Source organism: Sceloporus occidentalis, unplaced genomic scaffold (assembly GCF_023333645.1).
Source record: "Sceloporus occidentalis isolate IW3139 unplaced genomic scaffold, rSceOcc1.0.p SCAF_184, whole genome shotgun sequence".
NCBI classification, from domain to species: domain Eukaryota; kingdom Metazoa; phylum Chordata; class Lepidosauria; order Squamata; family Phrynosomatidae; genus Sceloporus; species Sceloporus occidentalis.
In genome coordinates, this window is record NW_028317164.1 from 1,048,851 (window position 1) to 1,076,410 (window position 27,560).

Here is a 27,560-nt window from a genome sequence, read left to right on the forward strand (position 1 = left end):
ACTGCCTTACAGTGTTCTCCCTTTTTTGCTGCTTTAGGGTACCACCCTGTCGTCCTACCTCCTCCTTCCTCGTCTCGTGGTGGAGGCTTACCGGCAGTGGAGAAACGGGTCTCCGACCTGCGGGCTCATTGGAGGAGGCTGGGTGCACAATTGGCTAAAGCTCAGGCTCGCGGCAAGAAAGCTGCCGACAAGGGACGCGCTCCTTCCCCTCGTTATAAAGCCGGTGACTATGTGTGGTTATCCACCAAGCACATCTCCCTTCGTCAGCCCTGCCGGTCCCTGGGTCCCCGATATGTAGGTCCCTTTCGTATCCTCAAGCGGGTGAACGAGGTTGCTATGTCCCTTGCTCTACCGCCATCTATGAGGATCCCCAATACCTTCCATGTCTCCCTTCTGAAGCCGTGTGTTGCTCCCCGTATCTCTATTGCTCGTCGCCCTGCTCCTGTTCTCGTCCGTGGCCACGAAGAACACGTAGTTCATCGCGTCCTTGATTCTCGTTGGCACCGTGGCTCCCTTCAGTACTTGATCGATTGGAAGGGTTATGGCCCGGAGGAGCGGTCCTGGCTTCCTGCTCGCTCCGTTCATGCCCCTCTCTGTATCTCCCGCTTTCACGCTCGCTTCCCGCTTCGTCCCGGTCCTTCGCGCTCGGGGCGCGCTCCTGGGGGGGGGGATTGTGTCATACCTGCCGTGTCCGCCGCGGTCCCTCGCCGGTCTGCCGCTGGTGGGCGGCGCTTGCGCGCTGACGCGCTCCCGTCCCCTCAGTGTGACGTGCCCGCGGCACATACACTGAGAGGACGTGCCACGGGCACGTCTTCTCGGTGTACTGTGCGCGCGGCACGGACGGAGGGGCACGTCGATGCGGCGCGCCCACGGCGGACGCATGATAACATGCGAGCCGCCGTGGCACGCCCACGACGCGCCAGTGGTCATGAGCGAGCCGCCGTGACGAGTCGGCGGCACTCGCAGGGTTATGAGCGGGTGGCCGCGACTCGTTCGCGGGGCTCGACTTCGGCGGCATCTGCCGATGTGGCACACCCGCGGCGCTCGCGGGTGTAGCACACGCAGATGCCGGTTTGTTTATTTATTTTTCGCGCCGACGCCATTAATGTGCGCCGGTCGCGATGACGTCTTCCTTTGTTGTTTCCTTTTGGTTGCTATGGTGTTTCCCGCCATTCTTCCTATTTAAACCCCCTGTCCCATTAGTTCATTGCCCGTTCAAAGAGTCACTGTTGTGTATCTCTGGGTTATCGTGAGTTATTCTGATTGATCTACGTGTTCCTGACCTTGGCTTTGTTTTCTGACTTCGATTCTGTGCTGCCTGCCCCGACTTTGGCTTGTATATTAACCTTGATCCTGTGCTGCCTGCCCCGACTTTGGCTTGTATATTGACCTTGCTCCTGTGCTGCCTGCCTCGACTGTGGAACTTCCAATACCCGTTGTGCTGTGCTACGCTACCGTCTCTGCATTGTGGGTGCATAATCCGTGTTGTCCCAGGTCCCGCATAACAAAAGGTGTTTCCACAAAGTATTAGCTTAAGGATGTGCATACTTATGCAACCAGGTTATTGTGAGTTTTTATTTATTTTTATGCCCTCAAAGATTTCAGTTTGTTTTGCAAATGAATTATTCACGTTATAGGTCACATTAAAGATGGAAATAGTTCTGACATGATTTATCTTTGTCTCATTCTTTAACATCACAAGAACCTGCATTTTAACAGGGGTGTGTAGACTTTTCATATCCACTGCATGTTTGCCCACTGACAAATACATGATCAGTCTATAATTGTAATGGTAGGTTTATTTAAACAGTGAGATAAAGAATAACAACAAAAAACCCAGAATAATGCATTTCAAATGTTATAAATTGATTTGCATTTTACTCCGTGAAATAAGTATTTGACCCCTTTGCAAAACATGACTTAGTACTTGGTGGCAAAACCCTAGGCCACTCCAGGACCTTAATGTGCTTCTTCCTGAGCCACTCCTTTGTTACCATGTGCTTTGGGTCATTGTCATGCTGGAATACCCATCCACGACCCATGTTCAATGCCCTCACTGCATCGTCTCTTTGATGCAGTGAAGTTGTCCTGTCCCCTTAGCAGAAAAACAACCCCAAACCACCCCCAATGTTTCCACCTCCATGTTTGTTTGTGTTATTGGGGTCATAGGCAGCATTCCTCCCCCTCCAAAGACGGCAAGTTGAGTTGATGCCAAATAGCTCAATTTTGGTCTCCTCTGACCACAACACTTTTACTGAGTTCTCCTCTGAATCATTCAGATGTTCATTGGCAGACTGACCTGTACATGTGCCTTCTTGAACAGGGGGACCTTGCGGCTGCTGCAGGATTTCAGTCCTTCACGACGTAGTGTGACTATGGTCCCAGCTGCCTTGAGATCATTGAGTTCTGAGCTGATTCCTCAACGTTCTCATGATCATTGAAAGTCCACGAGGTGAGATCTTGCATGGAGCCCCAGACCGAGATTGACAGTTCTTCCATTTGTGACTAATTGCATCAACTGTTGTCACCTTCTCACCAAGCTGCTTGGCGATGGTCTTGTAGCCCATTCCAGCCTTGTGTAGGTCTATAATCTTGTCCCTGACATCCTTGGACAGCTCTTTGGTCTTGGCCATGGTGGAGAGTTTGGAATCTGATTGATTAATTGCTTCTGTGGACAGGTGACTTTTATACAGGTAACAAGCTGCGATTAGGAGCACTCCCTTTAAGACAGTGCTCCTAATCTCAGCTTGTTACCTGTATAAAAGACATGTCATAATTTATAAAAGACATTCATAACTTATTTGAAATGCGTAATTCTGGATTTTTTGGTTGTTAGTCTGTCTCTCACTGTTCAAATAAACTTACCATTAAAATTATAGACTGATCATGTCTTTGTCAGTGGGCAAACATACAAAATCAGCAGCGGATCAAATAATGTTTCCTTCACTGTAGCCTTTTCTGTGAAAGCTTCCAATCATCTTTAATAATATTACCTAAACTGGGAAGGTCTTGGTTTTTCTAGAGAAGCCATAGAAGAGGCGTTCAGACTTTAAGAACTGGTCCTCTTGAGGGCTAAATGAACTGCCGAGGACAGTTTCTCCACTTTTTTTGGACAAAAATTTGATTCTTACACAATCTCACTTTCTTCCGAAAGAAAGGATGGTTCCCATCCGTAAGCTTCATGGAAAGAGTGCCAATCAACTAGCTTTCATAGCAGATGTCTGGATCTGAGGCAAGCTTCTAAATTGAATAAAACTTGTATTTTGGACTTCATCTAGTTTATGGATTTATGTCTCTCGTCTCTGGCTTATTAAGTTTGTATACAATACATGATGAACATGCAGATCTTTTGGGATCCTGCACGGTCCTTTTATACATCAAGCAAGCAAAGTGCTTAGTTTTAGCCAAAGTCTTCTTAAAAATGTCCTACAAGGGATTTGTGGGGGTCTTCTGGTCAGCAGACATCCCAACAAAAATACATGAAGATTAAAGTTTAAAGCAGATCCTTCTTCTCCCCCTTTTGGATAGGGTATCCAGGGACCTGCGCCGATGGTCTTTCCCACATGTATCATGGTTTGGAAGAGTCTCCGTTATTAAAATGAATATTTTACCGAGGTTTTTATATTTATTCCATACGTTGCCAATTTTCATTCCCTGGGCCTATTTCAAACAGTGCCACCGCACTTTTCTGGAGTATATTTGGTCCTCCGGCACGCACCGCCTCGCCTTCGCTCACCTCGTTCGCCCTAAACTCTGTGGGGGGCTGGGGGTTCCTCATTTGGAATTGTATTGTCGCGCAGCTCATCTGTGTAGGGTGATTGAGTGGACGATCCGCTCCCCCAAACAGTGGGTTTTGCTGGAGGAGGAGATGCTGCCCCATCCTATACATGCCTTCCCGTGGTTGCCGACTGTATCGGGCCGCACCACGGCCATCAGACACCCCACCATCTCACCAACTCTCCGCATCTTTAAAAAGTACATTTCTCAGGGGCGCCTTTTAGCCCAGCCTAGCCCCTTATATCCTCTTTCTGATAATCCTGCCTTCCCACCCGGGTACCTCACTGGCCGAACGGCTCGTTTTTCGACCTCCCCTATGGGTACACTGCGTTTTCACCATGCCTATGTGGGCAGCACTGTGAAACCCATGAAGGAGTTGTTGGGCACTCGCCCGCCGCACGCACAGGACACTTTCTTTTATCTCCAACTTTCACACTTCATTACCTCTCTGCCTCGCCGCTCTGACTACTGTAGACCTTTGACGGACTTTGAACACTTATGCACCGCCTCTTCTGTACCGGCCCATCTGATGTCAGTGTTATACTCCATGTTACTTGCCTTGGACACCAAGTCCAAACCGTATTTCCTAGCCCTTTGGGAACGAGACCTCCCCCACATCTCATCTGACGAGGACTGGGATAAAATCATTCAACTAACACGCAAGGGTGCATTGGCTAGTAAAATACAAGAGGCCTCCTACAAGCTACTCATTAGGTGGTACCGTGTCCCTCATGATCTACATAGATTTATTTCTGATATACCTGACATTTGCTGGAGGTGTGAGGGGGGACCGGGCACCTTCCTGCACATCTGGTGGGATTGCCCACTGGTTGTACCGTATTGGAAGGTTGTGGAGCGTGTATTACGAGAGGTGTCTGACCCGGCTCTTATCCTAACCCCGGAGGCAGCTCTGCTGCATCACACCTCCCTCTCAGTCACTTCCTATAAACATTCAGTCTCCTACCACATCCTGTGTGCCGCCAAGGAGGAGTTGGTTTGGATGTCCTGAGGCAAGGAGTTTCAATATAATCGACGCTGGTTCTGGTGGAAGGATCTCACTTCCTCCCAGAGATTCCCTGAGCTACTTCATTGATTGTATTCCCTCCCGGTCTGCGTCCTCCGTTTCACCCTTTCTGGGTTCTGTCCCTACCTCATGTATGGGCCTTCCTCTGCCTAATAATGACGTACCGCGTACACCTTCACTTTGACAGCTGTTAACACCAATACACGCATTGCTTTTCATCCCTTTATTTTCCCCGTTTTTTTTTTTCTTTTCTTTGTTATTGTTGTAATACTGGGTTCCTACAGTGTTATGTTTACCCAGCCATGGTTCTCCGGTACTTACGTACGACTTGATTGTTCTCTAGCTGTTTGGGATGCTCATTCTTCACAATTGGCACTTCCATCAAAGCCTGTGATCCATGAGGGAAGCTTTACTTGTTTATGTTTACTCCCTAGTCTGACGCTTTGGGCTACTCATGCATATGTGACCTTTTCATGGCTACAAGTATGTTACATTGTAAGATATCATCTTTGCATTGGATTTCTCTTGCCTTATGAATGCTTTGTTTTCCACGGTCTTACTGTATACCTTATTGACTGTATTCATTATGTACCTCCCTGCAGCAATGTCAAATGTCAAATAAATCTGTCAATAAACGGAGAATTTACAAAAAAATAAAGCAGATCCTTCTGCAAACTCCGGAAATTGATTAATCAAGGCAAATTTACTTGGACAGCATTAGTAATAAAGCGGCAAAGGGCATCAATTAGAAAATAATAAATAGTATTATTCTAATAATAAAATTAGAAAAAGAAGCACCAAATTCCTCCAGCTGCATATCCTAGGATATCACACGTTGCCATGGCACATCACGAAAAAGTGGACTTTTAAAGACCTGGCACCTCATGGTAGAGGACTGCATTGGGAAGCGGATCCCGTCCAAAAAGTTGCGGACATGGGTGTCTTTTCAGGTGTTGCGGGTGGGAGCGGGCGGTCAGACAATGTACCTTCACTTCACGTGACTCTGCTGGGTGCCTGGGCGGGACAAGAGGAGAGACGATGTGTGCGAGCAACGCTTGTGGGAGTGCTCGGGAAATCTGTAGTTCAGGTGTCAGGACCGGGGACGGCCACCTACCTCGCGGCAGGGATCGCCGTCGCGGGGAACGGGTTCCGGATGCCGGCTCCCTCGTGGTGCGATTGCTCGTCCGCGGGGCCTCGATTTTGCCGCACGCTTTCCTCGTGGCGGGGGGGCGTGGCTTCGTTCCGGAGGACGGAGGGAGGCAGGAGGGAGCTGCCAATCAAGGGAGGAGCCAGACTCCCTTACCCCTATCCTTCTCACACCAAGGGGAGGGCACCAGGTGTGTGGAGGAGGGGAACAGGTTCACAGAAGAGGGATTCAGGTGGGAAGGGGAGGAGACCTCTAATCAGAGACCCTATAAAAACCCAATAACCCCTTCACAATTTGCTTGCTAGTTGAGCTGCTTTCTTGTGGATTCCCTATCACCTACTTCTAGAAGATTTTGAACATTCTACGTCATTTTATGGTATTTGATCCTTTTGTTCCCCTTTATTGGATTCCTCTACTTGCCTTTGCACTTTATCTGGAACTGTGCCCTCCTTTATGAACCTACGCTGCCTGCCTTTGACCTTGGAACTGTTTTTGACTATGCTATTTGCCTTTGCCCTTTATACTGGAACTGTGACCTTGTTTATGAACCTACGCTGCCTGCCTTTGACCTTGGTACTGTTTTTGACTACGCTACTTGCCTATGCCCTTTGTACTGGAACTGTGAATTGGTTTATGAACCTACACTGCCGTGTTTCTTTCGTTGGAACTGTATGTTTATTATTGGTTGCTCATTAAAACACCTTGCTAATCAAACCTGCGCTACGCCTGTTCCTGTTTCTGACATCAGGTAAGAGCGGGAGTGGAACACACACGTTGCAGGAGTGGGCGGTAATGGTCAGAAATTCAGCGGGAGCAAGATTAAAAAACAGTCCCGCGCAGGGTTCTACCTCATGGCATTAAATTATCTTATGAAAGTGACCTTTGGTCGTTTTTTTTGCTCAAACAAAGCAAATTGAATTGGCTTCAAAAATAGAACAAACAACCTGACACTCATGCATGGGTCACTGTGCTCAGGAGATATTGCTGAACACAAATGGGACGTGAGGGCAGGCTTACAAAAGGTTTTGAAATAGCAAAATGCTACTTGTACTTATAACCCTATAACTTTCAAAACAAATTGGGTTTTTCTAAGCTCACGACAAATATTAGAATCTATTTAACAGTTTTTTTCATTAGCTTTTGTAGAGGAAAAATAAAAAAAAAATTCAAATCAAAGTCAATTTCTCACCAAATATTTTTTATAGTAATTTATATAATTTAATACCATTACATAAGTTATGGTGGGTAAAAGGTGATGGAAACCCTTCCACTTAAATTTAAGGGGTAGTAGAAGTATTATTAAACACTCATCTACAGACACCAGACAAGCCAGAAGGCTTGTTTTTCCCTCAGAAATCTCACAGGGACCTTGTGGTTGTGAAAGCACCATGAGATTTCTGAGGAAAAAACAAGCCTTCTGGCTTGTCTGGTGTCTGTAGATGAGTGTTTAATAATACTTCTACTACCCCTTAAATTTAAGTGGAAGGGTTTCCATCACCTTTTACCCACCATAACTTATGTAATGGTATTTCTTAGCTACCCCAAGCCTCAACTATTAAGCCAGTATCACAACCTCATGCTGACGAGTCCCATGAAGGACGAAACAGCTGTCCATGAGTGGTGATCTGGCTATTGTACCTCTTCCCGAGTTTTGTCTAAAGGCAGTCTTGTACAGCGGGCAATTACTTTCAAGGGATCCATGTATAAAGTGGATATAGAGGCAACGGTGATAATTGTTAACCTTATTTGCATGTGCCTACCCAGAATCCCTTGTGGTTGTGAAAGCACCATGAGATTTCTGAGGGAAAAACAAGCCTTCTGGCTTGTCTGGTGTCTGTAGATGAGTGTTTAATAATACTTCTACTACCATATAATTTAATAAAATACTAGTACACATGCCTTCTTGTCTTGAAAAAACAATATATAACCCATGTGGGTACACTAAATGAGAGAGAAGAAAATTATAGTTAAACAAGAGAAATGAGGGTACAAAAAGAAAAGCTTGGTCCATAGGGGGTTAAATAAAAAATGTACAAAGGTATGCTGTGGCATACAAAACAAAAATGTCTGAAGTAAAACCAAAATTGGAATTACGTAGCAATGCCTAATACGGCATGGAATAAACACATTTTCACATATAATTATTTCTTAACATGTAAGGCATAAGTAAAACACAGTGAAATACTCTGATTTTAGTGGCTTATTTACATGAGGATAATAATAGACAACTAAATGCATACAATAAAGTAAAATAAAAATAATCCTTCTAGAAAACTAACCGTGGGGAAACAAATTTACCGTATTTGCTCGATTATAAGACGACCCTGATTATAAGACGACCCCCCAAAATCTGAATATTAACTTAGGAAAAAAAGAAAAAGCCTGAATATAAGACGACCCTAAAGGAAAAAAGTTTTACCAGTAAATGTTAATTCATGTAAACTATTTTTTTTAAAAATATTTTTTTTTGTTTTTATTTCCTTGTATTTTCCAACCTGTCCCCCAGTTATGCACATCTGCCCCCAGGCTTGCCACACCAATATGGCACTGTGGCCCATGATATGCCTTTTAACCCTCTATACGACACTGTGTCCCATGGTATGCCTTTTGACCCCCTATGTGCCACTCTGCCTCCAGAAATGCCTTATACCCCTATATACCATTCTGGCATTTAGGGGGTTAAAATGCATATTATGGGGCAGAGTGGCATATAGGGAGGTATAAGGCATTCCAGGAGGCAGAGTGGCATTAAGGGAGTTAAAAGGCATTGTATAGAGCACTCTGCCTCCAGAAATGCCTTATACCCCTATATGCCACTCTGGCATTTAGGGGGTTAAAAGGCATATTATGGGGCAGAGTGGCATATAGGGAGGTATAAGGCATTTCAGGAGGCAGAGTGCTCTATTAAATGCCCCTTTAACGCCACTCTGCCTCCTGAAATGCCTTATACCTCCCTATATGCCACTCTGCCCCATAATATGCCTTTTAACCCCCTAAGTGCCAGAGTGGCATATAGGGGTATAAGGCATTCCAGAAATGCCCTATGCCCCCATTTAACACACACGCACACACACACTTACCGGTGCTTCCAATTTCCTGCTGTATTGCCGGGGCAGCGGGTTGACGTCTCCTTCCGCTGCAGCCGGAAGGAGGTGGAGTTGGCAGCTGGGGTTTGTCTGCGTCCGTCGCGGATACCTTACCCGGCTGTCAGAGATCAGAGTTCCCCGCACCGGTGCGGGGAACTCTGATCTCTGACAGTCGGGGAAGGTATCCGCGACGGATGCAGACAACCCCCGCTGCTAGCCACACCTCCTTCCGGCTGCAACGGACGTTGTCTACGCGGATCGCGTAGACGTCAACCCGCTGCCCCGGCAATACAGCAGGAAGCACCGGTAAGTGTGTTTGTGGGGGGGGGGGGGAGACAGGAGGATCCAGGTCCCCTGCAACGGTGCGGGGGATCTGGATCTTAGTCTCATAATCAGACCTCTATTTGAGGTCTGATTAGAAGACGACCCCGATTAGAAGACGAGGGGTATTTTTCAGAGCATTTGCTCTGAAAAAACCCTCGTCTTATAATCGAGCAAATACGGTACTATTTTGAACAGTTAATTATGAGAACAACACCTTTTAGGGAAAGTTTAAGGGGTAAAAGGGCAAAGTTTAAGTGTTGAAACTTATTCTTAATTTAGCTGAAAAAGCTCATCGGCATTGGGATATTGTGAATGCACAAACCTCTGTCCGGTGGAACACTGTATATTTTTAGTATACGTTCTGCCGAAGCAAGCACAATATTGTTTATTTTTAATGTTGATTGTAGGAAGCCAGTATGCTTATTTATCCCAACACCTTTTTATTACACACTTTTATTGTACTTCATTTGTCTGGTCAAAATTTTGCAACAGATTTTTCACTCACTTCCTAGCCACCTAGTTCTGAAATTTTGCATTGTTACTTAATCACAATGACAATACAAGTTTCAATTACCGTATTTGCTCGATTATAAGAAGACCCTGATTATAAGACGACCCTATAGGAAAAAAGTTTTACCAGTAAATGTTAATTCATGTAAACTATTTTTTTAAATAAAAGCTATGATTGAGAAAAATATTTTGGTTTTATTTCCTTCTATTTTCCAACCTTCCCCCCCCCAGTTATGCACATCTGCCCCAGAAATGCCTTATACCCCCTATATGCCACTGTGCTCCATGATATGCCTTTTAACCCCCTATGTGCCACTCTGCCTCCAGAAATGCCTTATACCCCTAAATGTCACTCTGGCATTAAGGGGGTTAAAAGGCACATTATGGGGCAGAGTGGCATATAGGGAGGTTTAAAGCATTTCAGGAGGCAGAGTGGCGTATAGAGAGTTAAAAAGGCATTTCTGGAGGCAGAGTGGCATTAAGGGGGTTAAAAGGCATTTCATAGAACACTCTGCCTCCAGAAATGCCTTATGCCCCCCATTTAACACTCCCCCTCCCCCCCCAACTTACCGTTGCTTCTGACTCCCCTGTTATGCAGCCAGGGCAGCGTGTAGATGTCTACGCGATTCATGCAAATACGGTATTTAATAATAAAATTTTATTTTTATATATGGAATTTGTAAACAATGAAGTTGGTTGCAAATTATTTTTTTCGAATGTTGTAGTACGTCTTTGGAATTTAGATTTTTCTCAATTTTACATCAACTGATGTAGGTAGCAAGATTTTCCTAATCTTTCAAGCCAAAAATTGAAAAAACTATTTCATTTTATCAGTTAAAAAAAAAAAAAAAAAAAGTATAAAAGAGACTTGAATCTGGAACTTTCGGATTGTAGACCAAAGAATTTTCTATAAAATGGCTTATACTTTATAAAAGAATTCAGAAATGTTAATTTTCATTTTACACAAACATTTTTTGTCTCTCGGCTCGCACCATAAAAGGTAAGGTCCACCAATACACCAAGTAATCTGTCTATTCTTTTTAAATTAATAAAAGAAAATTAATCGTTTTAAAGTTATATTTGACTACAAAATTCACTAAGACTAAAAAGTATAAAATAAAAAACGCACTTCTTTAAGTGCACTAAAAGGGGGAAAATATTTTTTTTCCGTTAGGTTTTTAAAACATTTTTTTATATATAAGACAAAGAAATAAAAAAAAATAACTTAGAAATGTTTCACACTTTTATTTTTAGTCACATATAATCAAAATGTCGATACCCATGTTAAAAAAAATATTTCCCCTTTTTAGACCACTTAAATAAAACTTTGGGTTTTTTTAAAAAAAAGAAAAACAATTATTTTGTAACAAGGCTCAAGGTTTCTTGGTGGAAAGGAAACTATAAAATAAGAACCTGTAAGGCCTTGAAAACTGGACACAGATCACAGATATCTGTGAGCCTCATCCTGCCCAGTAACCCCTAGATAGACATTATTGCTACAAAGTAGAGCCCTGCGTGGGACTGCTTTTTTAATCCCGCTCCCGCTGATTTTTTGCCCAATCCCGCCCACTCCTGCAATGTCGGTGTTCCACTCCTGCCTGCTCCCACCACATTTGTGGCCAATCCCGCCCGCTCCCGCCACATTTGTGGCCAATCCCGCCCACCTCCTTACCTGAACTGCAGATTTCCCGTGCAGTCCCGCAAGGCTGCCCTCAAGTTGCTCCCTCACAGCGTCTCTTCTCTTGCTCCGCCCAGGAACAAGGCAGAGTCACGGGAAGTGACGTCACATCACGTGACATCACGTGACGCGGAGCAAAAGAAGAGATACTGTAAGGGAGCAGTGCAAAGGCAGCCTTGCGGGACTGCGCAGGATTACCGGGACCCGCAGGTACAGTGCCTGACCGTCTGCTCCCGCCCGTAACACCAGCAAGACCGCCCATGCCTGCAAGTTTTTATTGGCGGGACCCACCTCCTAATGCAGTCCTCTACTACAAAGCTTTACCTTCCATTATACTGAAAACAAACAATGAAAATTCTTTTAACTACAATTTTAAAATTAAGTGATATTCATGTTTTATTTAACTTCCACATAAAGAAACTTGAAAGAGCAGGACAATCATTTGGAACAGCAACGTCAAGAACTTTTTTTATCATCATTATTGTTGCCTCAAAAAGTTCTTAAAATGGGTTCTCAAGACCTTTGTCTACAACTCATACAGGTGAACCGATGAACTGAACAATAGCGTATTCTTGTACGCTTTAATCAAGAGGCATTGAAAGTCTGTAATTAAGTTTGGCAACATAGAACTTAAATTGAGAAAAGATTTAATTCTTGCCTTTTATTGTTAATAAACACGTTAATAAACACGTTAATGGTATGTATGCATACACATTATCTTGCATTGTTTGGAAAATTAGGAACAAACTATAATGCTTTCGAAATTGCACAAGTTTATTGTATAATAAAACCTAAATGAAATAACATGAGGCAAATGACTCCCGAATCTTCAGGTCAGGACAGAAAAATCTTGCATTGCTTGAATGAAAAGAAATGCCATATGCACTTTGTTAACATTGATGTCCCGGATATTTATTAAAAAATGTGTTATCCATTATTTTTCTAGTTGCTGTGGTGTGCTGAAAGCCTCATACACATTAGCAGCAAAGTCTTTCACTTGCTCCATAAGCAGAAGGTCCTAAAAAGTGATCATACACAATAAATATGTTATTGCTTCTGCACACCCATAGATTGTTGACCCATCTGCTGTGTAAATGCCACATTTCATGAAAGTAAGCATTTGAAATTTTCCCCTGATCCGCCACACAAATTATACATCTCAATTTTTAGTGCTAAAAAACCCCATATAATGAAACATAATTTATGGTGACATTACTGCATTCCCAATATTTTAATTTTATTTATATTTCATTTTCCCTTAATTTATTCAACTTTTTTGTTCCTCTCCCTTTTCTGTCTGGGCTTGATAGCCCTGCATTGCTGATCAGCCAGCTCGGAGAGCAATCGGAAATCACAGCAGGGTATAGTAAAGACCATGCTGAGTTCCTCCTGTCCTCAAGTGAACATCTGGTGGGTGCTCAATAGCTACCAACAAGGGAGGGGTCCAGTCTTTCAATGGGAGACTTGGTACAGCTTTAAGAAACATACTGGTATGTCCTGAGGGGTGAAAAGGGGTTAAGAACTGACTTCCTAATAGGAAATTTAAGCGCAGGTCAGAATGAAAAGAAATTAAGGGGGTTTTTTTTATATGAAACTTACCTGAATAAAGTGATTAGTCATTTCACTGCATATGGAGTGTATTTGTCCATTTACTATTGGAATAATTTTGGCTACAGGCAGACCAATGCTGAAAAGCAAGAGAAAAAATACACGTGAGATGGAAATAAGCTACACTATATGACCAAATGTATGTGCCCCCCACCCCAATTATTGAGTTTAGCTGTTTCAGCCACGCCCATTTGTTAATAACTAAGATCAACTGCATAGACATGCCATCTCCATAGACAAACGTTGGCAGTAGAATGAGTTGTACTGAAGAGGTCATATGGGTGTGATGGTTAGGTGTCCACACACTCTTGGTCATATAGTGTAGAGTACTATGCAACGTTTCTAGTTTCCAGGTAAACTCACAGAGTTACCACAATAGCATTAATTGCTTTGTAAGATTGAGATTCTGCAAAGAGATTCTTTAAAGTCAGCAAGCTTTAAAATGTTCACTAAACAAAGCTTCCGGGAAGCCTTTGAGATTGTCAATAGCCTTTTAATGTAGTCTATTGCTCACCTGAACATTCACATTACTCTTTATATAAGGAAACTTACAATGCAATGTAAAGGCAAGATTTTTTTTGTCCATGTGATGTGTAGCGGCAGACTTATTTTGCACAACTTACATTTAGGTTAGTAATGTAACTGACAAGTGCTCATAACATATGTAATTGTAAATGTTATGTCTCGTGAATGAGTCTTATTTATTTGCTTCTATGCAGTGCTCATGTAGGTATAATAGAGGGGGATATCTTGTCTCCAATGGGTAGTAAAGATAAATCTTGCATTAACAAATGTCAGCAATTGCATAATACAGAGGTAGTATGTTTGTTAGGTCATGTGCCAAACAGCAACCCAAAAAGAGCCCAAGGATTAAGGATTGTAAGCAGAAAATAATAATAAAGGGACATGCAAATATACAATGCAGCCCTGAATAGAAGAATGGCTGTATAAAGCAGTTTAAAAAATAAAATAAAAAGTCCTTTCTGCATATGGGCGTGTTGGCTAAACACAACAAGTTTAGGAGCTAGGAGTGAGGAAATAGGCAAATGCATATGGGGATGAACAGGGTACCAAATGAAAACTTAAAGGGATCTCTGGATTGTCCCTTAAACTAGCATTGGGAAATTTTCAGGTTTTGGATGCAGTGCATGATATTTTCTAGACAATCCTGTATTGGACATTAGTTTTTTTTTATTTGACAAGTTTTATCAAATGTACAAGTAAAACATATAGAGTAAAAGCAATTACAAAAGAATTGCAACTAGTTAGGATCTCTGTCATCAGCTAATTGCTAATTGGTTTAGTCATATAAAGGCACTTACATATGAATTTCTATTCTTGTAAATATAAAAACCATACATTTACCATCAGAGTTGGCTTCTAAAATATGTGCTAGTCTCATCTCATTTATCAGTTACTACCAAATTAAATTGATGTTTAACTAAAAATATTTTGTTTTTCCCCTGGTAAAGATTAAAATGTACCTGTTCACTGGTCTGATCTGGTTCACTTCTCGCTGATTAGGTTGAAAGAACTCTGCAATGCTGCCAAGAAGCCTTATAAAACCTTGACTCAAGCATGAGTTCAATACCGTGTTGAAGTCCTTGCTGTGAAAGCAATGGTAATGCACACTGCACTTTTATACAGATAAAAATATATACATTACTACACAGATGCATAGAATTTGTAAATGGACTTTAAGTCGTTTAAACCAATATTTATTGCTGCAAACTGGTTTTGCTGTAATAAGTATGGCTCTTAATAAAGTTTTAGCATTTTACCAATTACTCAGAGGTTCCGCACTGTTCAATAACAACTAATAATGTCAAGGGTCCCTAGCAAGTAGTTAAATAAATGTATGAATGAAACTAAAATGTTTATAAATACTATTTGTGATTATAAATCGAAAGAAGGAATGATATGCATGTTACATAATACCATACATGTAATCTTAAAAAAACCCCAAAAAACTCCTTACCTTTCCAGCATGTCACGAGTTTCATTCAGTAGTCTTATTGTTGTGGCATCTTTTTCTGTCAGTCCAAATGCCTGTTATTAAAGGGGAAGTCCCGTAAAAAATAAATATTTTTCACATTCAGCATAAAATACAGTGCAGTATACAGTAATAGAGGTTTGCTACACTGCCATTGTTGCCAGTCATGTGGTATAGTGGGTGACTTTCCCTGCTCAAACACCACACTGACCTGATTCTTTACAGAAAGGCTAATGAAGTCCGCTCCTCCATAGGTATTCATCAATCAGGGCCTGGCTTACGGAGCCATTTTATTGTTTACCACAAGACAGTATAAGGATAACTATAAGTATATATAAGTATAAGTATAAGGAGTCAGTTTGTGTTTGTGTAGTAGAATGGGCTAAGATAACAAACAGAAAACACATATAAATGGCTTATATGCAGCATCCTGAAAAAAGTATAACTGTAAAAAATAGCACAATCATTTGTGATCTGGAGGAGAGATAAAGTGTATAGTGTCGGTTAGTGTGGTTAAAAACATCTTGAAGCCTGTTATACCATTTTATCCACATTTGCTCCATTTCCTTTAACCATTCCCTTGTCCCCCATCTTTATATAAGAAAATAATTTTATTATTATTTTTGGATTGGTGGATGGTTAGAGGGAATTGAGTTTTAAAAAAGTTGTTTTTTTTCTACAGTGCAGAAGAAGCGTTAACTATTCTGTCAGATGTCTCTAAAATGAGTTGAAGGGAACCCGTCCCTGTCCCAAATTTGTTATAACTCCTGGGATCCTGATGGGATATTGATACCAATGAGAAAATTCATTTGTTTTTCCCCCATCTACAGTGTCCTCCACAAATTGGCACCCTTGGTAAATATGAGCAAAGAAGGCTGTGAAAAATTGTCTTTATTGTTTCACCTTTTGATGTTTTCTTTAAACAATACACAGAAGTATACTGCTCTCATGGACATCAAACAATTGCAAAATAAACAATGCATTATCCCAAATTTTAATTTTTTTTTTTTAAATATATCTATACCACAATTATTAGCACCCCTATAAATATGAGAAAAATATAATTTAAATATATTACTGTAACGTACCTGGCTGCCGGTCCCTCCGGGTCCGCGGATCTTCAGCCGCCACGGAAGAGGGGGAGACCCCCCACCTTGCCGCAGCAGCATCAGCCGCCACGGAAGAGGGGGAGACCCCCCACCTTGCCGCAGCAACCTCAGCCGCCACGGAGGAGGGGGAGACCCCCCACCTTACCGCAACAGCCACAGCTGCCGAGGAGAAGGGGGAGACCCCCCGCCCTACCACAGCAGCTTCAACCGCCGCGGAGGAGAGGAAGACCCCCCTCCTCCGCAAGACAGCTTCTGCCGCCGCGAGGACGGGGAAGACCCCACAACTCCACACGGCAGCCGCCGCCTTCTGAATCCTGGTCTGGTCCTGCCGCGCGTACGCGCTCTTCCGCACGCCACCTAGTGGCGCCAGCCGGTACTACCGGTCCTTTTCGTAATTTGAGGTCTCGCCAACCCCAAGATGGCCGCGGACCGGAAGTGACGTAACGGCATTTTGAATTTATGGCGGGAGAATGCTAATTGAAGTCTGCACTTCCTCTTTCTATTTAAGAGCCTCAGAAACCATTCACCTTGCCTTCTGATGGTTGTACCTATTTGTATAGTGTCATCCCAGTACGCGTTCCTGTTATTGATTCCTGGCATCTGACTCCGGCTTACATTACGACTATTCTGACTTCTGGCTTCCTGACCTCGGCTTACCCTGCAACGATCCTGACTTCTGGCTTCCTGACCCTGGCTTGCTCATTGGTTATTCTATACTGGACTCTGGTGTTCTGTCTTTGGGACTTGCACACGCTGTTCTACCTGATTACAGGTTCTACCTTACGCTGTGCGTGACAATTACCAGTGATATTTTACATTTTTTAGAACACCTGGGTGGCTAGGAACAGAAAATTGTTCAACTGTAACCTGTTTCACAGAGGTAGAAATATTAGGTAACACATAGGCCAAAAACCCATTCATCAAAATGGGTAAGATCAAGGAATATAGCTGTGATGTGCAGCAAAAGGTTGTTGAGTGTCACAAAATGGTAAATGTTTTTTTTTTTTTAAATAGCGATTACATTCAAAATGCCAATTTCTACCATCAGGACAAAAAATGTATATGTTCCAGTCAACTGAAAATGTTATGAATTAAACTGGAAGAGGATGTGTGTCTATATTGTCTCATGCACTGTAAAGAGGATGGTTCCAGTGGCCAAAACACTCCAAGTCACTGCTGGAGAATTGGAGACGTTAGTTGCATCAGAAAGTCTCCACAACTACAATCGGACATCACCTATATCACCACAAGTTGTTAGGAACGGTTTCAAGAAAACAGCTGCTACTTTCATCCAAGCTAAACCGTCTTCAGTTAGATAGACACTACTGGAAGATCAAATGGGATTGGGTCCTATCGTCAGATGAAACCAAAATATAGCTTTTTGGCAATAAACACCAGATGTGGGTTTGGAGCCGTAGCCATATGGAAAAGTACCTCATGCTGACGGTTAAATATGGTAGTGGTTCTTTAATGTTTTGTGGCTGTTTTTCTGCCAAAGGACCTGGACACTTTGTTAGAATACATGGCAAAATAATATAGACCAAGTGGCACAGCAAAATGAAAGAATATGTTGAGATAATAAGGCAAAAAAGTTGAATAAACTCCCACCTGTGCCCAACAGGTTAAATTACAGACTAATCTCATGGAAGGGAGTTGAACTCAAAAAATGCATAACACAATCGCTAAATAGTAAAAAATATAACTCCATCATAACACGATATATACATTTTTTTTATTTTTTTTATTTTAATATAAACATACAAATACATTTATAAATACATAAATATATTAGTAAGACATAGTAACGCATAATACATAAATATAGTCTGCACCTTATATTTATAATATTTCTTGTTTATTCAGGGTAATATTATATAATGGTGTCTACAAAATGTATTATGCCAACTTATACACCAGCACAGACGGGGGTTCTTTACAGTAAGAGCGGTGAGATTATGGAACTCTCTGCCAGAGGAAGTGGTTATGGTAAACTCAATAAAAGAGTTCAAAAGGAGCCTGGACGTGTTTCTTGAAAGCAATAATATTACAAGTTATGGATATTAGATTAATAGGGACAGAACGTTGATCCAGGGATTTATTCTGATTGCCATATTTGGAGTCGGGAAGGAATTTTCCCCCTGGTATGGGGCAATTGGCATCTGCTTCATAAGGGTTTTTTTGCCTTCCTCTGGATCAACACAGTAGGGACACAATATGTATATAGGTTGAACTTGATGGACTTTGGTCTTTTTTCAACCTTATGAACTATGTTACTATGTTACTATGTTACTATACCTAAACATAAAAATATATTTCTGACAACTCTTATCCATTTAGGTTACCCTTGTGTCTTAATTAGTTATCTATAAGGTATATAATGAACAAATATCTAATCGTCCAACATTCATCAAACATATAACAAATAGAAGTTTTGGTATCATTTTTTTTTTTTTTATTAATAAATCTTTTTGATGTTTATCTATTTATTTTGTTACTTTTATATAAGAATGTACATAAGATATCCATGGGGACCATATATCTATATAAGTCAGCTTTCTACCGATACTTATATAGTATCCCTCTTCCATCTTGCACTGGAACTGAATTTGCGTAAAGATCTCTTCCCAGAGTATTCTACCTGTTTTTTCTAGTTCCTAGCAATGAGTAACTTATAAGCTAATAACTAGTACTAGTAAGTTTTTTTGTGTTTTATGTAGCTTAGTAATACCCATATGGAATAAAAATGTTTGAGGAGATGAATCTATTTTACATTGCAATATCTTATTAATTACCTCAAAGAGAGTTTTTAATATTACCCCTACCTCCTCACATTCCCACCACATATGGTAAATAGTACCTTCTTTTTTTCTGCATCTCCAGCACTGCCTTGAAGTACTGTATTTGCTCGATTATAAGACAAGGTTTTTTTCAGAGCAAATGCTCTGAAAAATACCCCTCGTCTTCTAATCGGGGTCGTCTTCTAATCAGACCTCAAATAGAGGTCTGATTATGAGACTAAGATCCAGATCCCGCGCACCGCTGAAGGGGACCTGGATCCTCCTGTCTCCCCCCCCCATTTAACACCCCCCCACACACACTTCCTGCTGTATTGCCGGGGCAGCTGGTTGACGTCTCCTTCCGCTGCAGCCGGAAGGAGGTGGAGTTGGCAGCGGGGGTTTGTCTGCGCCCGTCGCGGATACCTTACCCGGCTGTCAGAGATCAGTGTTCCCGCACCGGTGTGGGGAACTCTGATCTCTGACAGCCGGGGAAGGTATCCGCGACGGACGCAGACAAACCCCCGCTGCCAACTCCACCTCCTTCCGGCTGCAGTGGAAGGAGACGTCAACCCGCTGCCCCGGCAATACAGCAGGAAATTGGAAGCCCGGTAAGTGTGTGTGCGCGTGTGTATGTGTGTGTTAAATGGGGGCATAGGGCATTTCTGGAATGCCTTATACCCCTATATGCCACTCTGGCACTTAGGGGGTTAAAAGGCATATTATGGGGAAGAGTGGCATATAGGGAGGTATAAGGCATTTCAGGAGGCAGAGTGGTGTTAAAGGGGCATTTAATAGAGCACTCTGCCTCCTGAAATGCCTTATACCTCCCTATATGCCACTCTGCCCCATAATATGCCTTTTAACCCCCTAAATGCCAGAGTGGCATATAGGGGTATAAGGCATTTCTGGAGGCAGAGTGCTCTATACAATGCCTTTTAACTCCCTTAATGCCACTCTGCCTCCTGAAATGCCTTATACCTCCCTATATGCCACTCTGCCCCATAATATGCATTTTAACCCCCTAAATGCCAGAATGGGATATAGGGGTATAAGGCATTTCTGGAGGCAGAGTGGCACATAGGGGGTCAAAAGGCATACCATGGGGCACAGTGGCAAATACGGTATTTTTATCAAACTTTGATATTTGGACTGGGGTTCTGTACCATCTATGTACAATGTTATAGTATAATTCATGCATGTTCAAGCAGTGTGAGTATTTCTTAATGTCATTATAGGCTTGTAGCCTTCTTCTTTTGAATATATTTCACCAGTTTCTTTTCCCCATTTTTCTTTATTAAGTAAGGGGTCTTCTGATTTTAAGCTTTCTTTCAACACTTTAACTTTATGGATTAATCTCGATTTATGTTGTTTACTAAAAAATTCTTCAAACAATGTAGATCTTATGGTTCCTACCAATTGAAGAAAATGTTTAATTCTTATATAATTATATATTTCAGTGTTGGGCAGCTTCCATTTCTCTCTCAAGAGAGGCCATGATAACAATATTTCAGAATCATAAAGATCTGATATATATCTTATATTTAATTGACTCCATTTGTTTAAATTTAGATCTTTTATATAATTTGTTAATATTTTAATTGGAGCAGAGTATAGAACACCTTTCTTAACTTTCATGTTTGTTTTCCATTTATTTACAGATATTATTAAATCTTTGATCACCAAGTTGTCGTTTTTTATATTCTTCGTTATATCATGATTTATCCATACAATATAGTAAAGATGTAGAGGGTTTATATTTTCTTTTTCGATAGTAAACCATGCAGTATTATCGTTTTTCGGTTTATCCCATAGAAGAAAATGGGTGAACATACAAATTTCATGTAAATCTTTTATATTAGGTAGTGAGAGACCTCCAGTTTGTGTACTCTTTATTAAGTTTTTAAAGGAAATTCTCGGGATCTTATTTTGCCAAATAATTGATGTTATTAATTTTTGTATTTGGGAGAGAATTGAATAGGGGACTCTCAACGGAATTGCTCTTAGAATATATAATATTTTAGGAATGTAGTAGGTGTTGATTGCGTTTAATCTCCCCAGCCACGATATTTCAAGTCCCTTCCAATCCTGTAGTTTTTTTTTTCATTTTATTTATTGCTACTAGATAATTCAATCTAATCATTTCTTTAAGATTATATTTTAATTTAATGCCTAAATAATCTAGAGAACTATTATTCCAGTCCACATTAATATACGATCTCATCAATCTAGCTTGTTCCTCGGTTTGGTGAATTGAGATAATTTGAGTTTTATTGATATTAAGTTTATAATTCAAAAGATTACCATATTCTTTAATCACTTCTAACACATATTTTATCGATTTTTCGGGCTGAGGTAGTGTCAGGATGATATCGTCTGCGAATAAAGTTATCTTAAATTCCTTCTGTTTCGTTTTAATTCCTATTATCTCTGATGAGTTTCTTATTGCTTGGGCTAGTGGTTCAATTGATAGAACGTATAGTAAAGGGGCTAAAGGGCAGCCCTGTCTTGTTCCATTGCCTATTCTAAAACCATTTGAGGTAAACATGGGTCCTGTTATTTGAGCAGAAGGAGATTTATAAAGCGCTAGGACATTATTTCTAAATTGCCCTGATATACCAAACGCTTCCATCGTTTCTGAAAGAAATTGCCAATCCACCCGGTCAAAGGCTTTTTTGGCATCAAGTGCCACAAATGCAGTGTAGATAGGATTCTTGATAGATAGATCTATAAGGTTTATTATTTTACGGGTATTATCAGTTAAAGTTCTATCTTTTATAAAGCCCGCTTGATCCGGGTGGATTATTTCACCCGGATATAATGGAGCTTGCTTCTATTAAACATCCCCGCATAAAACACTTGAATGTGTTCCAAAGCGTTAGTTTGGAAACTTCGCCATTGTTGTTTTTTCCCATAAATAGATTAGCTTGATTAATCAGATTTTCCCGAATTTCTTCCTTATTTAATAATGAATCATTCAACCTCCATCTATGATTGATTTTGTAATGTTTATTATTCTTAAATTCTATAAATATCGGAGCATGATCCGACCAAGTTATTTGTCCTATATTAGAATTTGTAATTGAGCATAAGCTTTCTAATTCAGTTAATACAAAATCAATTCTAGAATATGAGGTGTGTGGTTGGGAAAAAAAGAGAAATCTTTCTCTTTTGGGTGAAGAACTCTCCATATATCATATAATAAATTGTCTTCTATAAATTTTCTTATATTCCTTGCTTCTGATCTTATGTGTGGATCTAGAGATGCGGATTGGGGTATGCTTTTATCTTTTTCTGGGTCTATAATGCAATTAAAATCACCTCCCATTTATAAAATTCCTTTTTTTAATTGTTGTACTCTTATATGAAATTTTCTTACAAATTTGGAAGGTTTCTTATTAGGTGCATAGATATTAACAAAGGTATAAATTATATCATTTATTTTACAAATCAAAATTTCCAAATTTGAATAAAATATCTCAGAAAAGGTACTATATTTCCATAATCTTTGCGGGTTCATTACCTAGTGGGTTTCTTGTATTAAAGCTATGTCTACTTTCTTCTGAAGTGTTTCGTACAGATAATTTCTTTTTTGTGGACTATTCAACCCTTGTACATTCCATGACATTAATTTTAAAGAAGTAACCATTTTTGTAATTTATCATATTTTCTAAATGATACCGTTATATTGTTTCAAACTTTTTTTTTTAAATAACATTAATTCTACACACTAACATGCATTTATCCATTTTAAGATTCTCTATCTTAAAATCCATCCTGTTGTAAGTACAGGTGTCTTTTCCATACGGAGTTTTAAGAGTTAAGGCATACTGTCTATTTTAAGTTTCCACTATTTACCCTCCCCCCCCTCATTTAAGGGAGAGGAGGAGAATAAGTAGCAGAGGAGGAGAATAAGGGTGCCACAGGAGAGGAAAAGAGGGGGGGGAGAAGAGGGAAAGAAAGGAGAACAGGAGAACAAGGAAAGAAGTGGAATATAGGAAAAAGGAAATAATAGGAAGGAGATGACCAGAAACTAGGGCAATTGTCAATCTATTTGACAACAATTAATATGTAAATAACATTAAGCCTCTAACAATCCAATACATAATTTGTAATGATTTATCACGATTTGTCATTATATCTAAAGAGATCTTATATATGGGCTCCTTATATATTCGAGTAGAGCTTATAACTTATTAACACCGATATTTATTTAAATCCATGATACACTTTATATTTATATATATTGTTACTTACCTGCCCCCGGGTCCCACGTTGCCTCCGCAGCCGCCACACAGGAGAGGGAGACCCCCCTCCAATGCACGGCCACCGGAGCCGCCACGCAGCAGAGGGAGACCCCGCTCCAACGCACGGCCACCAGAGCCGCCAGGCAGGAGAGGGAGACCCCCCTCCAACGCATGGCTACCACCGCAGCAGCCGCCTCGCAGGAGAGGGAGGCTGCCCTCCAATGCGGTGCCGCTTCCGCCGTCGTATTCTGAACTGCCGCGCAGGAGAGGCAGACCTCCTGGAACACGGCGTCCGGCTTCGGCGTCCGGCTCTAGTGGCGAACTCCCAATATGAGGGGAGATTACGCCACAACCATGATGGTGGCGATTCCCGGACATTGGAAGTGACGTCATGAGGTTTGGCGGGAGATTTGAACTTCCTCTGCGGTTCCTATTTAAACCTCCTCAGTTCTGTCTGACATTGCCTTCTGTTGGTTGTCTATGCCCTGTGCTAGTACCCAGATAGCGTTTTGATTCTGTATTCTCGTGTATGATCCCGGCTTGTCTGACATATATAATGTAAAAAGAGAAAAAGAAAAAAAAACGAAGAAATTATGTGACGCCGTGATGTGCGCTATAATTAATGACATTTGTTTATACAATGTCTTTAGTGTAATTATATCTATTTGACAATGTGTCATATTTTTATAGTGAAAAAGATGAAAAAATATAATAAGTGATAATATAAGTGTATATGTTTTAAATAAAATATATTAAAAAGTGAGTGTATATTAATTATAATATACCTTGTTATCTTCGCGTATAAAAATATTGTGAGATAAATATAGTGAAAAAAAAAAATGAATATAATAGGTAATATTAATGTATATTTTAAATAAGGAATATTCAAAATTAAGTGTATATTATAATTTTTCTTGTTATCTTCATGTGTAATAATATCGTGAGATAAAAAAAAACTAACCTCAGTTATCAATTACTATAAGTGTATGTGTAATAAATATTTATTGTAGCAATGCTTATTAAGTGTATCTATCTATCTATTAGTGTATTAACATGTATACATACATATCTTATAGGAAACCCCATTTTTTTTATTTTTCTATACCAGTTTCCACATCATTTATAATAACCGTAGTACCTTCATACAGAATTTTAAGGCTAATAGGAAATCCCCATCTATATTCTATATTTTTTTGTCTTAAGTTCTTGGAACTTTTTCCTTTCTTTTCTTATATATGGAGGGATATCTGGGTAGAATTTTAAGTCTTTACACTTTTCGGATAATGTTGTTTTCTCCCTTATTCCTCTATGTAGCAGTTTGTAAATCTGACAAAGACATCTCTAGGTAGATCTTTACTTATTTGGTTAGGCTTTCTTATTCTGTAGAAGGTCTCCATCGGTATATATTCTAATGCCTGTATTTTGAGGGTATCTTATAGAAGGTCTATTAAATACGTTTCAAGTTGTTCTTGAGAAATTGATTCTGGAATTCCTCTTATACGAATATTATTTCTTCCATGATTATCTTCCATATTGTTTAGTTTTTTTTCCAAGACTCTGACCTTTGTATTTAACTTTATATTTTCTGATTGTATAACCATTTGTTCTTCTTTTACTTTTGTTATTGCATCTTCTTGTGTTTTTAATGCTTCAGATATTTTAGCTACATCTTCTTTGATTTCACAAGTACTTGATTCGATATAAATGTAAATTTTTTTATAGAGATTATTTATTAATACAGGTAGTGATTCTTCATCGCTACTTTGATCTTGAATTTTGGTCATTTGTAAGGATTCTCTGCGTTCATCCATTGTTAGTCTTCTATTTATTTGTAGGTTGTCTTGGCTATATGTCTTTGGATGATAGTAATCATTTATAGGTTTGCCTTTTTCTTGTTTTTTGTCTTGTGCTAGGGCTTTGTCTTTTTCTTTGTCTTTTTTTGGACCCATTTCCGATATATATTTGATTCATTCTCCTCTCCACTCCCCCCCATCTACTTAATGTTTAACAAATAGTTAATATATATTTGTTTCCAATTCCTATAGCATCACAACTCTTCCTCTCCTTATTCATATAGTGTTAACCATTCTGATTTAGAGTAATAGGTGTTGGTGTCCATAAATGGTGTCCATAAGTACACAGTTTGAATGTCATTAATGCTTTAACACTTCCCCCTCCATACTTCTTTATATATTAATTTCAGATATTTCAATCGGTGTAATGTATATAGAAATTACTCTATATACATATACTATAAATTACATTTTATCACAAGCGGAGATTTCTCTCTTTTACTCAGACTTTCTATAATCTTAGGCTTAGATTGTAATTGTAGTTATGGTAGTTAAAATAATTTACCAATTTGTCCTTCATGACAAACAGCATTCATTACTCACGATTTGAAGGAAATGAGAAACAGAATTGCTCCATTTTAAGCACGAAGGGAGGGGGAGTGGTTTGATGTTGTGGCGCCTAAACGGCGTGCATACGCGCGTACATTCGTGCTTATATAGCAGCTGAGAGCGTGTTTCTGCGGTTGATCCATAGAGGGTACAGCATCTCATGGGCATCGCCCACCGGCTCTTTGCCCGAGTGTTCTCCAGAAAGCGGCCCCCTCTCCCTGCCACTCCGGGATCCATCCCGCGTGGTGAAGGGGATCGGGAGACCCTCCTCGCGGCCGCAGCCTCCTCTCCATACCTCCAAGACTGTGCTGTGCCGTGTCCATTTCACAGCCGCATCGCGGCCGCCGCTCCCGTGCCTCACCACACCGTCCTCGTCGTCGTTGCAGCCCAGCGCTCCGCCCCCCGCTGCGGATCACACACACGTTCTCACGTCATCACGTCCACCAAAAATATAACATTTCTATTACCAAAAACAAATAAAAGTGTATAAAGCACTTACATGCATATATAGGCAAACATGCCTTTATCAAGGGTGATCTGGCTTTATGCACTTTTACTTGTTTTTGGTACATACATGGACTCATCAACAACTGCCTGAAAGCTTATAATGGGGCATGGTTTTTCTAGCAGGGCAATGATCCTAAACATACATCAAAATAGATACAAAAATTGTCTACTGACCATAAAAGCAAGGTCCTACCATGGCCACATCAGTCCCCTGACTTAAACTACAAAGAAAACCTGTGAACTGAGGAGAGCCCACCAGCGTTGAACTAGAAATTTGAAGGATCTGGAGAGATTCTGTATGGAGGAATGGTCTCAGATCCCTTTCCATGCATTCTTCAAATTCATCATGAATTATAGGAGAAGACTCAGTTGTTTTCTTGTCTAAAGAAGGTAGCACAAAGTATTGACTAAAAGAGTGCTAATAATTGTGGCACACATATTCAATAGTTTTTTAGATAAACGTGTTGTGTTTTGTGTATTGTTTGAAGAAAAGATAAAAAGGTTAAAACAAAGAATTTTTCACAACCTTCTTTGCTCATATTTACCAAGGATGCCATATGCTGTCCTATAACATATATCAGGGGAAGGACAGTCACCTAGATCCACCTGGCTGCCTAGACTCCCTTTTGGCACAAGTGGGAAAAACTGTGTTAGACCTGCTTTTGCCCTTTTTGGTTCAACCTTATCACCTCTGGGTGGATCATAGTAGCCCAGAGCAACTTATTTTTTTATTTCTATTTGCAAAACATGAAAATCTCATGTTTGGAAATGGTAACTGGCTTGTTGCAACTTGTCCCCTGTAACATCCAGAAATTATTGCTACAACTACATAAAAAGTATCCAAATTCTCCTGACGAAATACTCCTGGCAAAAATACATGCTTCAAAATTACTTCAAACCCAGCATACGAAATTTAAAATTTGAAACCTTATAATATTGACCCTATAACTGCTAGGGAAGTATTGAAATTCTCTATATGAAAAGTATTTCTAAAATCAGGACATTTTAATTGTTGCCCTCACATTTTGTCAATGTAACTAATGTTGTGAGGATTAGGAGAAAAAAATATAGGACATTTTTTTCTAGTTTTTACTAAATTACTTATACCAAATGATGAACAGACATATGGCAAAAATAGTTCCAGTGTTTGAGGTACTAAAAATCCTGGCAGTGAAAGGATAAAGGGTTGGTTTTCAAACTGTGTTATATAGTCTCAATAAACATATGCAGCAAAAATCACTTTTCCGTAGGTGTCCCTCTAGGTAGATAATGCCGCTGTCAAATATCCTAGAATTGACCATATTTCATTAAGCAGAAACGTAGACACAACATCACCACTAAACTGACGACTTCTATTGTAGTCTACATACACAA

At 40.4% G+C, this 27,560-nt stretch overlaps 1 protein-coding gene across 1 annotated transcript in view; it reads right to left on the reverse strand.

Annotated features, from left to right (window-relative positions):
- Positions 1 to 12,480: 12,480 nt before the first annotated feature.
- LOC149278689 (peroxisomal biogenesis factor 3-like) overlaps positions 12,481 to 27,560 on the reverse strand; it is a 131,431-nt gene continuing 116,351 nt past the window's right edge. The window contains exons 9-12 of the mRNA XM_089501874.1: positions 15,133 to 15,203; positions 14,639 to 14,761; positions 13,146 to 13,233; positions 12,481 to 12,564 (exon numbers count right to left, since the gene is read on the reverse strand). Coding sequence (XP_089358000.1) covers positions 12,481 to 12,564; positions 13,146 to 13,233; positions 14,639 to 14,761; positions 15,133 to 15,203 — 366 coding nt within the window. The remainder of the gene's footprint in view (positions 12,565 to 13,145; positions 13,234 to 14,638; positions 14,762 to 15,132; positions 15,204 to 27,560) is intronic.